Genomic DNA, 17,529 nt, shown 5'->3' on the forward strand with positions numbered 1-17,529 from the left:
GGCCTCTCTCTGGTGTCCAGAGTGTGCCTGTGCATCGAGTAAAGCGTGCTAAACTCCCTTATTACTCGTGAAGCCACCGATAGTAGTGGTCATCCTATACTCCTGGGCGTGTGAAGATGGGTAGACAGAAGGGTAAACAAACTGAGCAGAGACCACCCAGCGGCGCCAACACAACTACTACAAAGGACTCACCTCAGTCATCTGGTATGACCCCTGACACCCCTGTCGATGCACATCTCCCTATGGACAAACTGGACATTATACTGAAGGAAATACGGGAACAACTAGGCGCACACACAACAGATGTGAGCCTTATATTCTGCGAGCTGATCACAAAAATCTCTCTGAAAAAGTCCAGAAACATGCACTAACTCGGTCAGAGATAACTCCATGGTGCAAAGCGCAGTCAGAAGCAGTCACAAAATTACAGCTGCAAGTCAAGGAACTGCAAGATAGGACGGACAACTCAGAGGGCCGCTCACGACGAAATAACATATGAATTGTGGGTATGCTAGAAAAATGCAAAGGCCGTGACCCAACACAATTTATAGAACAATGGTTCCGTACTGTGGTGGCACCAGAGGGCCTGTCGTACAGGTTTAGTGTAGAAAGGGCCCATAGAGTGCCCACTGGAAATAATCCAGCTGAGGCGCGGCCAAGACCAATGGTGGCGAAAATACTAAACTATAAAGGATCAGGACACGCTCCTTAGAAAGGCACGTAAATGCGCCCCACTGCAGTATGAAAATTCTCGATTTTCCCCATTTCCAGATTACACTGTACAAGTCCAGAGGCAAAGATAAACTTTCTTTGTGTTAAGGAAACATCTTTAGCAGCTCAACCTGGGGTATGCTCTAATATTCCCCGCTAAACTCAATGAGATGCGGAGGCTGCATGGTCGTGGATAGAGACGAAGTTCCCCGATTTGGAGATCCTGGAAGAGCATAGGCAACCCCGGAGGATGAGCCAATGAGCCAAAGACGACAACGCACTGGGCGTAGAACAGTGGGAGGCCGCGCTGGGGCACAGAGAAGGTACCTACACTGGAAGAAAAGATAGCAAGTAAGATGGCGGCGATGAGGACGGCGGCGGTTCTGGGGGAGTCGGGTGGTGCCAGCAGACACAACACATCCTTGGATGGCTGCCACTGACTGACTCTGAAAACAGCCAGCCGCTTTTCCTGTCTATGAACCCACAGATAGCACGAGAGATGCTGGAATGAGACATAAGACTGCGCAAACAGTGCCCATGTAGCATAATTGTATGCACAGAATACCAGATTAAGCTGGGTTGTAATTATTGTCAGAATGCAACAGCAGCCAAAAGTGATTGTCCCAAGATGCCGCACTAGGTTAGACACTGTGTAGAGCTGTGGTCCCACTGATTTCCACGAACGTCATTTGAGAAGTACATAATGTGATTTTTGTGGGGTGGGGATGATCTAGGTCTCAGGACTGAGCAGAGATGCAATTTTCGCCTCACTATGAATCTCCGTTTCTTATTTTTACTATTTTTCTTTCTTTTAATATTGGTTTCCTATCCTAAGGATCCTTACAAGAGTCAATTCTTAAGCACAACAGTTCAAGACTATGCAGAACTGAAGAGTCACAGGGCTGGAGTGTTTCTCCCCATTGCGAATACAAATAACTTTCAAATGTTGCCGCTGTTGGCTTATGTTTGGTTGAGAGTATGCTTAAAGTTGGACCTAGATATTGGTTTGTTTTGGGTATGTATATTGTGGGATAGTAAGGGCACACATTTGGATATTACATTGCACCTGCATAATATTAGCGCAACACACCAGAGGATGTCAATAGTGTTAATACGCCATAATCGTAATGACTCCGGCGTCGTATAACTTTCTCACCTAGAATGTACGGGGTATTGGTTCTGTCCCTAAAAGATATCGTATCCACGCACAATTAATTAGGCATAAGGCGCAAATAGTATTTATACAGGAAACTCTCCTGAACGCTGTTGAAGCAGCAAAACTCCAAAGAAAAGTGAGAGGGCAACCGTACAAGATCACATATTCTGCATTTGCTAGGGGTTCAGCAATATGGATAAGGGCAGGTGTTCCTTTTAAACTGTCTGAACAACGTATTGATGATGAAGGCAGATATGTGCTGTTGAGGGGTGAGTTAGATGGAATGGCAGTAGTACTCGTCAGTATATACGCCCCCAAATTGGAGCAAGACCCTTTTTTACGGAAAATAAGTGCTGCTCTAGCGGACTGGGTAAATTACCCATGGATTCTAGGGGGGGGATTATAATGCAGTCTTAAATGTCCAAATGGATAGATCACACCCTCCACTCAATGGGGCAATATCAACACGACAAGCCAAAGCACTGAAAACCTGGGCAGAAGGGTGGGCCCTGTTAGATGTATGACGCAATAAAAATGGGTCAGTACGCGAATATTCCTTCTACCCCCCGATGCATGCATTATACACAAGTATAGAACTCTTCTGCATTACTAGGTTTAACCCACAGCAACTAGAGGATAGCGTTTTTAAAACGCCGATACTAGACACCATTACTTTTCTAATAATACTAACACAGCGTCCTCGCCGAATGAGAGGCATTTAAAGTGATGATGTGGGGCACAGCAATAGGCTCAACGGTGAGAACAAGTAAGGGGATTGTATGCGATATAAAAGAAATAGAGTCTCAGCTTGGTACGCTGGAGAAAGAGGCGGTGACGTCAACAGATAGTGATGGTAAAGTGTAGAAAGTGCGTGTGGACTATCCAGACCTGCTTGAAAGACTGCGCGTAATGGATCATCAGACATATATTCAGAAAGCGCATGCAGAGGTAGAGAGAACTGGCACATTATTAGCCCGAATAATACAAGACCCCCCCCCTCCAGCAGTCCCAATAACGATTATATGTTCCCCCTTGCGAGTGATAGCAACTATGCAGTCGGAGGTAAGCTAGACGTTTCGAGAATACTATGAGCATTTATATACAGCACCATTGCATATGTCAACTGAGGCAACTCAGGACTTCCTGGGGGGGAAGTGCAGCTCCCCACTTTGTCAAATGCGGAGCAGGAGGCGTTGAAATTGCCAATTACGGTGCCTGAAATCCAGGAAGCCAATTATGGTGGCTGAAATCCAGGAAGCCATTAGAGACCTCCAACGACATAAAACTACCGGGCTGGATGGTCTACCATAGAAGTATATGCAGCATACACTAAGGAGCTAGGGCCCCAACTGGAGAAGTTTTTCAAGACAGCTCTGGACATAGGCAGATTATCTCGGACTGCTAGCCAAGCACTAGTGATATCCTTGCCTAAACCGGCTAGAGACTACGCAGACATCTCATCATATAGACCGGTCTCACTCCTGAACACGGAGTACAAAATACTAAACAAGATCCTGGCGTCTCGCCTACTGCCGAACCTCAACAAACTCATACACACTGATCAATGTGGATTTGTTCCCAGGAGGAGCACTGCTCACAACGTGCGACAACTTTATCAAACAAATGGGTCTGCCCAGATCGTTATCTGAATGCAGGGTGCCTATCCTTAGATCTCAGGCAGGCCTTTAACACGCTAAGCTGGGAATATATGCTTGCAGCGCTGGACAAATTTGGGATCGCTATGGAATATACTAAATGGGTAAAACTATTTACATTGCCCCGACAGCCCTCGCGAGAACAGGGTCTTACAACTCCAGTGTATATGTGATCCACAGAGGGACAAGGCAGGGTTGCCCACTCTACCGCATGCTCTATTTTAGCGTTAAAACCCTTGGCTCAAACGTTACATCAGTTGGCCCGGGAGTCGGGTGTGCAAATTTAGCAGATCTTGCACTCAATCTCATTATATGCGGACTATATTATACTATATGTCAGGGACTTGTGCAGTGGTCTCTGTTCTGTGGCACCACTTTACCACATTTGGTGACTTGTCTGGGCTATATACTAATTTTGAGAAGTCTACTGAGTTCCCCTTCAGAGATGTTAACATACTCCAGGTAATAAGATTCAGGGATAAGACCTTAAGTACGGCTCAGCCCACTTAGAAATATTTGGGAGTGAAAATATATAGGACACAACAGGACACAACGGATGGAAATGTGCAGCGCACAATTGCCTCACGTCGGACTCAAATTCTGGATTACTCTTCCGCTGACAGTTGCAGGCCGATTAGTGATAGCTAAAATGGTGATGCTGCCACGGGTATTATACTATTTTACTACACTACCGATATTAATCCCCCTAAAGGTATTTAAATGGTTGGACTCGTTACTGATAGAACTAATATGTGGTAAAGGCAGACGCACAGTTTGTTTGAAAAAAATTGCATTTCCCAACAAATGCTGGAGGATTGGTGGCCCCAGATTTCAGGGCTTATTGTATGGCGAGTCAGCTGCAGTGGCTCTCATACTGGCTGGCCAGCTGCAATCTCCATTAAATCGATTATAGTGGGAAACAGCACTGTTATATGATACGCTGGGTTCGCGAGAGCACTGTCTCAATTATTATGGTTTGCCTTACAGAATTGGAAGCAGGCGTGGAAATACACAGCCAACAGGCAACAGTTTGTACCCAACATTCCACTGCTGGGTCTTCCCATACCTACGGACATAACAACTCATCACCACTTGACTAAATGGGTGGAGGAGGGTGTAACTACAGTGGGAGCGCTGTTTAGTGATGGTACGCTGTTCTCAGACACGGACTTCGTGCACTCACAGGGGCTATCAAATGCACTGTTTCTGCTGCATGCTGGTATTACTCGCTTTGTTAGGAGTGACTGGGCCCCGGACAGACTGGAACCTGTGACGAATGAGCTGGTACACATGCTGCACCTGCTGGGAACAGGGAGGCATTTGACAAAATAGTTATATACAGGAATACGTGCATCAATGCCCTCTCCCCTAGACCCCCTGTGCGCACAGTGGAATAGGGACCCTGGTGTAGACCTGCTGAATAGCGAATGGGTTTCCCTTAAAGCCTACCCAAAGCTGATTTAACGAAATGTGCATTTTAAGTTTATCCAATACATGATCTCCAAATGAGCATACCATATCCTACACCGCTTGCACAAGATGTTTCCTGCGGTTACAGCGAAATGTCCTAGATGTACAGAGACAGATGCTAACTTCAAATGCTCTGGGCTTGCTCTGGGCTTGCCCTGAACTGGCAGACTACTGGACACAAATAGCACAGACACTAACGGGGGGTAGTGGATGGACAATCATGGTATACAGTTAAAAGCTGTCTGTTGGGATTATATCAATACCCGAAAGATTTTAAGGTGCAGGCACGCTTTGCAGATCTAGCATTGATTACTGCAAAAAGACTGATAACTAGGCATTGGGAAGAGAGGAAACCACCAACAATTGCTATATAGAGGGAGGAAGTGATAAGATGGGGCTCAGCTGAAAGCTGTGAAATCCACTGAGAAGAAGCGAGAGGGCTTCCAAAGATCCCAATAGCTATGTCCTGGGACATGATGTTGGAAGTGTTTAAGGTATGGGAATCAATCAATCAATCAATTTGTAAAGCGCACTACCTACCCGGGAGTGTATCAAGGGGCTGTGGGGAGGGGGGTGCTGCTACTGCTCGAAGAGCCAGGTCTTCAGGAGTCTTCTGAAGGTGAGCAGATCTTGGGTCTGCTGTAGGTGGGTAGGGAGGGTGTTCCAGGTTTTAACGGCGAGGAAGGAGAAGGATCTGCCGCCGGAGGTCGTTCGTTGGATGCAGGGGACAGCGGCGAGGGCGAGGCTGGCGGGTGGGGGCGTAGAAGCGGAGTCTGCTGTTGAGGTAGGCTGGTCCGGTATTGTGGAGTGCCTTGTGTGCATGGGTGAGGAGCTTGAAGGTGATCCTCTTGTCGACGGGGAGCCAGTGTAGGTCTTTCAGGTGAGGGGTGATGTGGCTGCGGCGAGGGACCTTGAGAATCAGTCGGGCAGAGGCGTTTTGGATGCGTTGCAGTCATCGCAGTTGTTGTGCTGGGATTCTTGCATAGAGTGCGTTGCCGTAGTCTAGCCTGCTGCTGACGAGAGCCTGTGTCACCATTCTTCTTGTTTCGGTGGGGATCCACTTGTACATCCTGCGGAGCATGCAGAGGGTTTTGTAGCAGGAGGAGGAGACGGCGTTGACCTGCCTTGACATGGAGAGGGAGGAGTCCAGGATGATCCCCAGGTTGCGTACGTGGTCAGTGGGTACGGTGCTGTTCCCAGCGTGGTGGGCCACCAGGAGTTGTCCCAGGCTGTGGGGGTCAGACCGAGGATGAGGATCTCAGTCTTGTCGGAGTTCAACTTCAGTCGGTTGCTCCTCCTCCATTCGGTGTTGGCCTTCATTCCCTTGTGGTGGTTGGTTTTGGCTGTGTGCGGGTCCTTGGTGAGGGAAAGGATGAGCTGGGTGTCGTCGGCATAGGAGATGTTGAGGTCAGGCTGGCGGGCAACTTGTGCAAGGGGGGCCATGTAGACGTTGAACAGTGTTGGGCTGAGAGATGAGCTTGGGGTACGCCGCAGATTTCGGTGGTTTTGGATCGGAAGGGTGGGAGGCGGATGCTCTGTGTTCTGCCGGAGATGAATGATGCGGTTCAGTCGAAGGCCTTCTCTTGGATTCCGGCTTCTTGGAGGCGTGTCTTTAGGGTGCGATGACAGACCATGTTGAAGGCGGCTGACCGGTCTAGGAGGATTAGGGCTGATGTTTTGCCGTTGTCTAGTTGGCGCCTAATGTCGTCTGTGGCGGCGATGAGGGCTTCTTCAGAACGGCGTTGATCTCGGCGTGCTTCCAGCTTTCCGGGAATGTGGCAGTCTCGAGGGAGATGTTGAGGACCTTCCATAGTTTGGGTGCAATGGCTGAGTCTGCTCTGTTGAATACGTAGTGTGGGCAGGGGTCTGATGGTGATCCCGAGTGGATGGAGTTCATGACCTTGCGTTTCTAGTCGTCGTTGTTGGTCCAGAAAGTCAGTCCGTTGATGGGCGGGTGGGGATTGGTGTTGTTGGGGTGGTCGAGATGTTGAAGCTGCCATGGATGTCAGTGACCTTGCGGTGGAAGAAGGTAGCCAGCGAGTCGCACAGTTCCTGTGAGGGCGGGATGTCGTTGGTGTTGGCGCTGGGGTTGGAGAGATCCTTCACGATACTGAAGAGCTCTTTGCTGTTGTGTGCGTTGTTGTCGAGGCGGGTTTTGAAGGAGGTTCTCTTGGCTAATCTGATGAGGTGGTGATGCCTGCGGTTGGCGTTCTTGTGGGCTACGTGGCTGTCCCGTGTTAGTTCCTGGAGCCATGTATTCTCCAGCTTCCAGCATGCTCGTTTGGAGGTCAGTTGCTCTTCGTGAAGAGGAGGAACAATCCGATGTGGAATCTGTGAGAACTGCCATGGGGTCAGCATTTTGACCCAAATACTTTACTAAATATGCATATGTGGATATTATACAACCCAGTAGTAAACAGTAGATATGGGCAGAATTGCAATATGCTAGACTAGCAGCCCGTCCAGACGTTGTCCGGGGAGGTTTAGCAATTATGTAGGATGTCGTATTTTACCTGTCCAGTTGAGCTGTGTATAGACGGTAACAGTAGGTGTCCATTGCAGTCGAACAAGTGCCTCCGCTTGTGCAGCCAGTGGCCGGAAGCGATAGGGATATGTGCCTCTACAGCGCCAACGTTTAGCGCGTGTGGCTGCTGTTGAGTCCCTTGGGCTGAAAGTGCCCGACAGCGGCCCTGCGATGCTGTGCGTGTGTGAAACAGCAGGCTGTGGAATGTGCTTTCGCGCTGCTGCTACGCTGAATCGCCTCAGCACCCGCAGATGAATGCGTCCGCTCCGAAGCAGTGTTTCAGATTGCACTGAAGGCGAGCGTGTGCTGTATGGTTTGTTGTCCTTCATGCAATATGGGATCATCTGTGTCCGGTCCAGCTGCGAACGTGTTTCTCCGCTCCACCTGATGCGATTGCAACATGCAAACTGTAATCCTAACAACAAAAGAACCGGGGGTCTGAACTGGGCAGGTCTTTAAATTTCCCTCAGACCCTCCTTCAATTGTTTGTGTTTAACATGCAAACTGTGTCTGCTCCAGCCGCGAACGTGTTTGTCTGCTCCAGCCGACGCCATTTACACGCCTCACATCACGTCAACAGCCAACGCCCACAACAATGCTAAATACAACACCCACTCGTAATGGAAGGCTAGTCCCACCCAGAACGCTTCTTGCAAGCGGTATAATTCAGCAGGTTTTTGCCGAATGCCGCGCCCATTGCTCTATGCACACGCCCATCGCTTTCCAGCCCAATGCACATACCCACAACGGACTACTTTGCCCCTAACGTTCTTTTCCCCTTCTAATGTATAATGTGGGCTGCTGTATAGCCTATGTCCATCTGCTGATACTGTCTTTTGCAATGCTGTATTGGGTGTTGCGATTGGCGCTGTGGTTCCGGAGCTTACCCGCCTCAAAGGTTTGGGCTCTCTCTCTATAATATTAGTATGGATATCAACACTGATGCTTATCAAAACAGCTGTGTAAGCGCAAAAGGAACAATGCATAGACATTATTGCAGGAAGTAGTACATATGTGTGTATACTGTTGGTTATCTTGCAGGTGTGGCCCAGTTAGAATGGAGGTGGGGGGGTATAATGTTATTATATAAAGTTAAAGGTACTCTAATAAGAATACCACAGGGGATTGTGGATTGTGTTGTAACTGTTGTGACAACAAATGTTAGACAAAAATTATGCTCTTCTGCGCACTGAAACATTTAACGTGTGAATTTTACCACACCTGTACTCTCGGTATTCTAATTCAAGTAAAAACAAGTAATTGGAAAACAAATGGAATTTGTATACAGGAAAACAGTGGATATATACCTTGACTTAATAAAACTGTTATAAAAAAATTGAATTGGTAGGGGTTTGCCATATTTTATTGTGCCAGCGTGAGGTTTTGAAAACTAATTTGAAAACAAAGTTGGGATCCAAGGGGACTGTAGAGGAAATACACTCCAGTTACATGGCTAACTTTGGGGAACCTAAGTATGGATGACAATGCTATTTGGAATGGTTAAAGTTTACCAAAGGAAACATTGTGCCTACAAGCCGTATTATGCAGGATTATTGTACGCAAAACACTTAAGTATTGGAGTATGCAACACAGGTGGCATAATGGAGGGGTAGGAGGAAGAAGGTAAGTATGTCCCAATACAATACATACTGAAGGTACCGTCTTACATATTCTCTACATACAGCAAAGACGTATTGGCAAGTCTGGTGAAGGGTGGTTAGGAGAAAGACTTGGGGTACATGAAGAGAGTTCCTAGGGCAAAGCCTCCTGATGAAGACGTTGGTTCTTGATGCCCTCTAAAAAGTATGCAGGATCATTTTTACATTAAATTTGTAGCGTTATGTTTAGTATTAAATTGCCACTTTGCAGAAAAACTAGAACAATTACGTTGAAAGGTAGTTAGAGTTTAACTAAATATCAGGGATAGCAATCTTATAAGTGGGCTTCACTGAGAACCAGTTTGAACAGCTCTGTATTCAGACAGTTTCTGAAGCGTGGGTGGCTGGAGGCTGGACAGAGATTTTTCCAAAGTTTAGTACCTTGAACAACCAGAGACAATCAACCATGAATATAAACAGGTTATTTTATTTTCAGTTTAAACAGTAGTTTTCATTAAGTCATGCCAACAGTGTAGTTTCAGTGGTAACATATCCGTAGTACTACATCTGAGCAAGCCACATAAGTATCCTTTCCGTACATCAATTTTATGTTCCCTAGGGGTCACCTCATTATCCTAAACTCTACTCCTCCGTCTCTGTTCATACAATGTGGCGAAAGAGGGGTCGGCTGCAAACCACCTTTTTCCACTCTGGTCAAAGAAGTTGCTATGAAACAAGTTGCCTTCAATCTTGCCTCACCCATTCTACTTCCTCTGAAAATATTTTTCAGATGCAGAATGCCTCAACCTGTTTCTGAAAACAGCAAAACTTAAGGCACCAAAAAACAAGCTTTCTAAATTGTTAAACAATAAACCAGCTTATGGGAACAAGCAACATTTCCAGAGTTACTTTATTAATTTATTTCATAACAGAATTGTCTGTTTAGCTTTTCTTTTGATTCTTATTCCAGCCTAAACTTCACTTTAACCTTTTACTTTATGTGAGCTTTACTTCTCATTTTTCTGTTACATTTTCCACCTTACAACCCAGAACTTTATTAAACTCCTAACTTCGCTCACTTCCACATCACCTCTTCACACCACCGCGGAGCACTGCATGGCCTCCGTAGGCGTGGGAACATGTACACAGAGTCAACAAGAAAGGATAGGACCCATAATAAACACACAAGGTGACATCTTACAATCCACAAGGTATGTCTCCCTGACTACCATAGTTCAACTATACATGTTTCCATGGATACAACTGTTAATGGAGGTCTTGGGGTATCTGTGGAGAAAAATGGCCCCCAATAACCATCAAGAGGTAACACAGACCTCAAAAACCAGCGCATGTCCTAAGTATTACCTGGGATGGTTCCTAGCAGGATCTCAGGCTGTCCAAATTGGGCCTTCTCGCCAGCGTAGATGATGTCACACATCATGGCTAATTCACAACCCCCGCCGAGCTAAAGGGAAAGAAGAAAGAGCAGCTTAGCTACACGTTCTATAAGATGCTGCCTACGCATTTAGCCCTCACAGATCCAGTTAATAAAAATAGCTAGAGGCTTTTCAGGGCAACATCTGTTTTTTACAATAATGTACCACCAAAAAAAATCGGAAACAAACAAAATATCTAGGGGACAGTCAAAAGCATACATTTCACAAGGCTGACAAGTGCTGCCTGTTTTTCACTAAATCCCTAAATAGAGAGTAATCCCATGAGTCCGTTCAAATCTGTTAATGAGTTCAGAGGGATATAATAAAAAAACCACAGGATAATCCCCTTTCTGCGTTCAAGTAGGTCACACAACTGTAGTACCCTTAATGGACTGATCCTCACAATGCCTAGCCCTGCAAACTAGCAATACAGTACATGTTACGATTCTGAATGCTTCCTTTGCAGATCTCCCAGACCAGCCCTACAGGTTCCTTAATACCTTGGGTCCGGCCAGTTCCCTGGAGCAGGCAATTACTTGGACGGAAAAAGAAAAAAAAAAAATATATATATATATATATATATATATATATATATATATATATATATATATATTTTTTTTTTTTTTTTAAGAGATACATACATACACATATATATAAATATATCTCCCAAAGGTTACAGAGACATTATAATTATAGTTAGGAAATAACATTACAAAATCATAGAAATTCACTGGAAAAAACAAAGGTTACAGGGACGTTCTGGTTAGGGTCAGATTTCAAACACACAAAACCACAGAAATTCAGCATTTGTAATTACCAATGCTAACTATAAGTTACACCCATGCAAGGAACTGCATATGACCTCGCATATTACTTCAGTCATGGCATGGTCAGTGACATCACTGATTACATCATTAATGACATCCACAGAACCACTGAACACCCATACAACCACTTTCAAACACACACACACACATACATAATCACTCACACACCCACTTAAAGATCCATACAGCCACTCACCCACTCAAATAACCATATATATATATATATATATATACACACACACTCACATACCCATACAGCCTCTCACTCACAAACCCATACAGCCATTCACACACCCACACAGCCACTCAAACACCCAATCACAAACCCATACAGCCACTCTCACACCCACTCATCGACTCACAAATCCACTCAAACATCCAATCACACCCTCAAAAGTACTCACACACCCATTCAAATCCATACAAAGCAGAGTAACAGGGCAGAAGAGTGGCAGTCGCTGTAGCAAAGCAGCACAGCGGTCCTCCTTCTGAAGTATCATCCGGTCCAGCAGTATACTGTAGAGTTGGGCCTGAAGATTCATTATTTATACCTGGCGCCCACCTTGAAGTAGAAGTTTCTAGAGGCTTCCCCCAGATATGCTTGAAATATCCTGCCTCCCAGGTTGTCCGCGATCACAAATACTAATTGGACCGACAGGGGGACTAAAGAACCCAAAATCCAGCACAGCTGCCAAATGGAGAAAGGGTAGGCAACAAGAGCCCTCCCCACTGCACCAGTGCTGTATAGCACAACTTCACTCATGCTGCTCGGATGCTAATCTGAACGGCAGGGGGACTAGAGGCCTCACAATCCAGCAGCACTGCCAACAGGAGAGGGGGAGGAGGGGGGACAGGCAAGGAGAGCGCTCCATCCTGCTTAAGCACTATATAGTGCGACTTCACTCCTGCAGTGCAGGATGCTCAGGGGGACTAAAGGCCAGACAATCCAGCACAGCTGCCAACAGGTGGAAAAGCAGGGAAGGAGCACCAGCGCTATATAGCGCAACTTCACACTTGCCCATCAGGACACACATGGACTGTACCAGGGCGAAGGGCAGGCCCGTCTATGTCCTTGGAGTCCGGAAGAGGTAGGGTTGAGCAACCCCCTTGACTCTGCTCTTCATATCTTTAAGGGCACAGGCCTCTCTTATCTAAGCATTTCTTCTTCTTGTTGCCTGGTGGTATTTTGACTTATTGACTATTGATGAAGTAAATATTTTGTTTGCCTAGAATTCACTGGATGCTGGTGTAGTTCTCTATTAGTTTTATGTGAAGGTTGTGCTTCCATTTAATTGGTTTGGTCATTGGGTAAGAGGCAGGGGCGGAATATTAAGCGCTTTTAGAGGTTTACCAGGGCAGAATGGAAAAACATAAGACTTCTGATCTTGATATTGGACCTAGCAAAGTAAAAAAAATCTCACAAATCTGCTGCAGAGAATTGTATGCAAAACAAGATAGACAGCCTCATAGGAAGAGTGAAACAATATTTAAACCTTCCACTACTACAGAAAGCACTAGTAATGCCAAAAAAGGCAGTATCCCCAATTTGTTTTTAAACAAAAAATAAACATTCCTTGACGACCCCTCCCTTTTATATGATTGCAGTACTGTAGCTCTCCCTAACCATGATCTCAACCCCTTGGCCCCAGCTATATACACCGAACCCTCAAATACTGTGTACAAATAGGTTGGCTACATAGCTGATAAGTTGATTGTATTGATAGGGACTGTAGTGGATAGAGGAGAGGAACAATAAGGGTTCCTAAAATTAATGCACTCTGGGAAATGATCAAACTGATTAAAGGTTTAAGAAATGAGGTAACCAATGTAAAACAGCTGTGAAAAATCTTTCACTAAAAATGTGTACACTTTCATATACTGATAACCATCACACAACACCTTCTATAAAGTCAATCACCCAACCAAAGCATCAACATATTGAGCGTCCAGCAGCTTCCTCAAAATTCAAAATCCGCTGGGACCCCTTTTACTTGCGTGATCCAATTCTCCAATCCCTTCAGACAAGCAGCCTTCATGGCTGTAACTTCCCTAGTAGCGGACTTGAAGAGTCAAGAAGGTCCAGTGGGACTCTTAGTCAAGTGAGGAGACCTGAGACGGTTGATGAGGGGAGAAATGGGGAGTATTGCAAGGCTACATGAGGCTTTTGGGCTAATCCAAATAGGGAAAAGCTAATACATGCTAATCTGCCAAAACCGCAGAATGACTTTAACAAACCCAGCATAGATAAACATGCCCCTGCAGCATCATCGTTTTGAGGAGAAAATCCAGCTAAGAGTCCACTGAAAGGTAGCTCCTGTGATCAAAGATCAACCTGGAGACATCTCAAATGCCCATCTATTATTTAAGACGATATTTACAGGGTAAACCAATTAACAAATTCCCAAAACAAATCGGATATTGTCAGAGTGGTGTTCAAAAATAGAAACATTCGCAGGATTAATGGAAATGCATGCTCGTACAATTTCTAATGCTCCAATATTCATAGCCATTAGGTAGAAATTCCCTGATCAACAGCACCCTACGCCAGAGGTTATGGCGGAAAAGGCTCCAGCAAAGTGAGACAGGATGAAGCCTCATTCATTCCGGAGTGAAATTGACTGACTAATTCCCAATAAAATGGAAGCAGGCCCCAACTACTTATAAATAATGAACCCAGATTAAACAAGGAAATTAAAAGTTCCACAAAAGAGCTACCGCTAGCTGTTGTACAGATGGAGGAAAGCACCCATTGGAGTATGGGCAGCCTCTCTACTGATTCTACGGACTCGGTTGATCAACCATTTATGGAAGGATAGAATGAAGAGAGAAGTATTAACCTTGACAATCAGTCAGCAAAGACAGCCTTGCTACTAGGAGACAGTGCAAAAAAAACTCAACTCAGTGGCAATGTACTGAAAGCCAAATTTTAAGTCCTCTATCCATTACATTTATTTTGTGGGCTGTTGCTGGTATAGGGTGCAGCTTAGTAGACCAAGAGTGGGTCTCATTTATAGACACACAATACAGATCTTTTTCAGGTACCCTGGATTATGGAGCCCACCTATTGTTCAGGGTATTCTTGCTTATATAAGGCTGAACTACATTCACGGAATGGGAAGACCATCAGTGGTGTTTAGAAATGTGTTTTATTCAGAAGCTGAGGGCAGTATTAAATTATCAAGTCAAACGATATTATGGCAGTTGCTCTAGAACTATCAAAGGGCCACATAATAAGCGTGTACAACATTTACAATAGAATATTGGTTGAGAATGCAATTAATCAAAACAATTCTTCAACTTGAAGCTAGCCTACATACCGGTCCAGGAAATGGACGTTTGATTATCACAGGGGATGTCAATACCATTTTTGAGACCCCAGCAAATAGCACGCAATATCCAATTACTGACCTCTATCTAAAATTGGGGATAACTACAATGGAATTGCTAGCTCTTAAATGGTCAGCAGAGGCCATTCAAGTAACGTCTCAGAAATAAATTGGGATTTAAGAGCATGCAATGGTAGATGTGAGTCAGACAGAACAGGCAAACACACATACAACAGGCCTGGCAATACAAGACGAATCAACTTTATTTTGGTAAAATTTGCCATGCGGTATCTGGAAGACAATATGATAATCTTAGATCATAAGGATAGTGACCATAATGAGTTTATAATAATCACGACTGGCTTGTTAGATTTCACATCAAAGGCTACCCCAATACTGAGTCTGGGAGAAATTACATGTACAAACATAAAATCTATACGTTTAGGTTGGGTTAAAAAAAAACCTGAAATCTTGAAAAAGTATGCAAGATGGTGGAAGACATGACCAAACATCCTGTTGAACTATGGTTCAGGGGGATTATCTAGACTAATGGACCAGCATCACTCTTAATAACCACAGAGGAGAGTTACTATATCAGGATGTAAAGCTAAAAGTACATTTTAAAATAAACCCGCAGCACATGGTACATAAAGGCCAGCATGACCGCTTAGAATAGTTTACTTCACACCGTAAAAAGTAACAGTAGTATTACAGCCCGCCATGAAAGCTTATAAATGTGCCCGAGTGAAGGCCAAAAGGGAATGGAAGAACTCAATTTGGGAGGATTTGACGGTCTCTGTTAATTCTAACTACTAATTGTTCTGGGATACAGCCGATGATGGATCTGCCAAAGCCCCCAAAGAGCTTGAAAACTTTGTTCAGCATTAAGACTTGGTTGACCATTTTAGCAGTTTATACAAAATGTAAAATGGCATGCCAAGGGATGAACTGGATCCCAAACCTCATGACAAAATTGATAAAAACCCTATATGGATTCTTTCCATACATATGCTGCCATAAGTAGGACCAAAGGCGGTAAGGCACCAGGAGTGCTAAGATCGGAGGTGATCTTTAGCTTTTATATCAGATGTCTTGGCGCCCAGCCTACATTAAACGAACATCTAACTTAACAAGGGGTAAGTCTATCACCAATGCTGCGGAGATCATTCCGATCTTTAAAAAAGTTACTTATGAATCTCTGAATAACTATAGGCCGATCAGTCTCATAGGCAGTTGGCAGAAGGTTTTCTGCAGGCAAAAACTTTACAAGATCCAGGGCTGATTTGTGGAAAATAATGTCCTGACACCTTACCAGGCGGGGTTCAGAACTAAGACAAACACGTTTAACCAGGTCTTCCTTTTTTATAATATCAATTGAAAAATTACGCTAATCAATGGGAGCCACCTGTATGTGAACTCCTGTTGATTTTAAGCTCAGCTTTTGAATTGATTCCAGGAAACCAGCTCTGGGTAGTCATGAATGACATGGGTTTTCCTTCTGACCTATTGTCCATACAGATATGGTTACACCCCAGTAACTATTCACAGGAAAGATGGGAGAGCGGATGGTAACATCCCAACCCGTTCGCTATCTAAGGGGGAGTTAGATAGGGGTGCGTCTTGGGCTGTACAGCATTTTCCTAGCTTATCACCGATGTGTTGACTTGGCTGGACAAGGATATATGTGGCATGCCGAAGATGGAAGGGCAGAGAATATCTGCCTTTTCTGTTTGCTGACGCCACTCTTCTATTTTTCCATACCCCAACATGGCCTTCAGCAACTTTAAATGCCTCGGAGTTGGACTCAACACTAATAAGACCAAATATACGATTGTTAGTCCCCTCAACATAAAGGCTGCTAATATACATATACAGATAGGCACAGATGAGATTGAATGGGTCTCTAATTTTGATAATCTGTGAATAAAGCTGTCCCATAATTTGCCTTGGATTCTGCAGCTACAGAAAATCCAAGCTATAACTGTATAGCTTGAGCATAATAAAACTGTGCAAGGCTTACGTTTCATGGGCAATTTCACCTGCTATGGAAATGTATATATTTTCATTGGGGGCAGCCTTCTATTGAGCCAAAATATGGGGTCACACGAAATGCGATTATTTTATCTGTCACTGAAAACAGAGTCTTGGATCCCAGTTATCTCTCCCCCAGAGCACTCAAATTATCCCTGCGTATTTAGATTGGCATTATAACCCTATTGCACAAAAGGTACACAGTTGTCCAGTTCTACAATGGCATCGCCTTTTGTAAAACAACTGACCTGAACCCTTGTTGGAAAGTAGGATCTGCTTATGGTTACCCCTACCATTTGCTTGATGTGGTGCTGCTTTGACTAGTTTGACTGGGATCCTGCTAATCAGGACCCCAGTCTATCTGCTTTCTCCCTAAACGGTTGTGTTCAGTGTAGGAAGGTAGGATCTGACTGCATGGTTACTCATACTTTTTGCCTGGTGCTTGGCTGGTTTTTGACTATTCTGACTGGAATCCTGCTAATCATGAACGCAGTCTATCTGCTTTCTCCCTACAATTGTTATGCATGTACTTTGGAACACTCCAGATTGGATCCTGGGGTACCCTTATAAGTCCCTAGGTACCCCAGAGGCCCCCCATGGGCTGAAGCATGTATTATGCCACCCATGAGAGGCCATGCAAAATGGAACTACAGGTCTGCTACTGCAACTTGTGTAACCTGGTACTTGCACCAGTTACTTTAGATATAGGTTCACTATATCTATAGATCACTACACTTAAAAGTATGTCACCCCTATAGCAGGCCTCAGCAATCCTGATGGCAGGGTGCTTAATTT

At 44.8% G+C, this 17,529-nt stretch overlaps 1 protein-coding gene across 1 annotated transcript in view; it reads right to left on the bottom strand.

Annotated features, from left to right (window-relative positions):
* ECHS1 (enoyl-CoA hydratase, short chain 1) overlaps positions 1-17,529 on the bottom strand; it is a 202,150-nt gene that overhangs the window by 40,619 nt on the left and 144,002 nt on the right. Inside the window, exon 4 of the mRNA XM_086922013.1 lies at positions 10,480-10,579. Coding sequence (XP_086778139.1) covers positions 10,480-10,579 — 100 coding nt within the window. The remainder of the gene's footprint in view (positions 1-10,479; positions 10,580-17,529) is intronic.

The sequence above is a fragment of the Lissotriton vulgaris genome, chromosome 5 (assembly GCF_964263255.1).
Source record: "Lissotriton vulgaris chromosome 5, aLisVul1.2, whole genome shotgun sequence".
NCBI lineage: Eukaryota > Metazoa > Chordata > Amphibia > Caudata > Salamandridae > Lissotriton > Lissotriton vulgaris.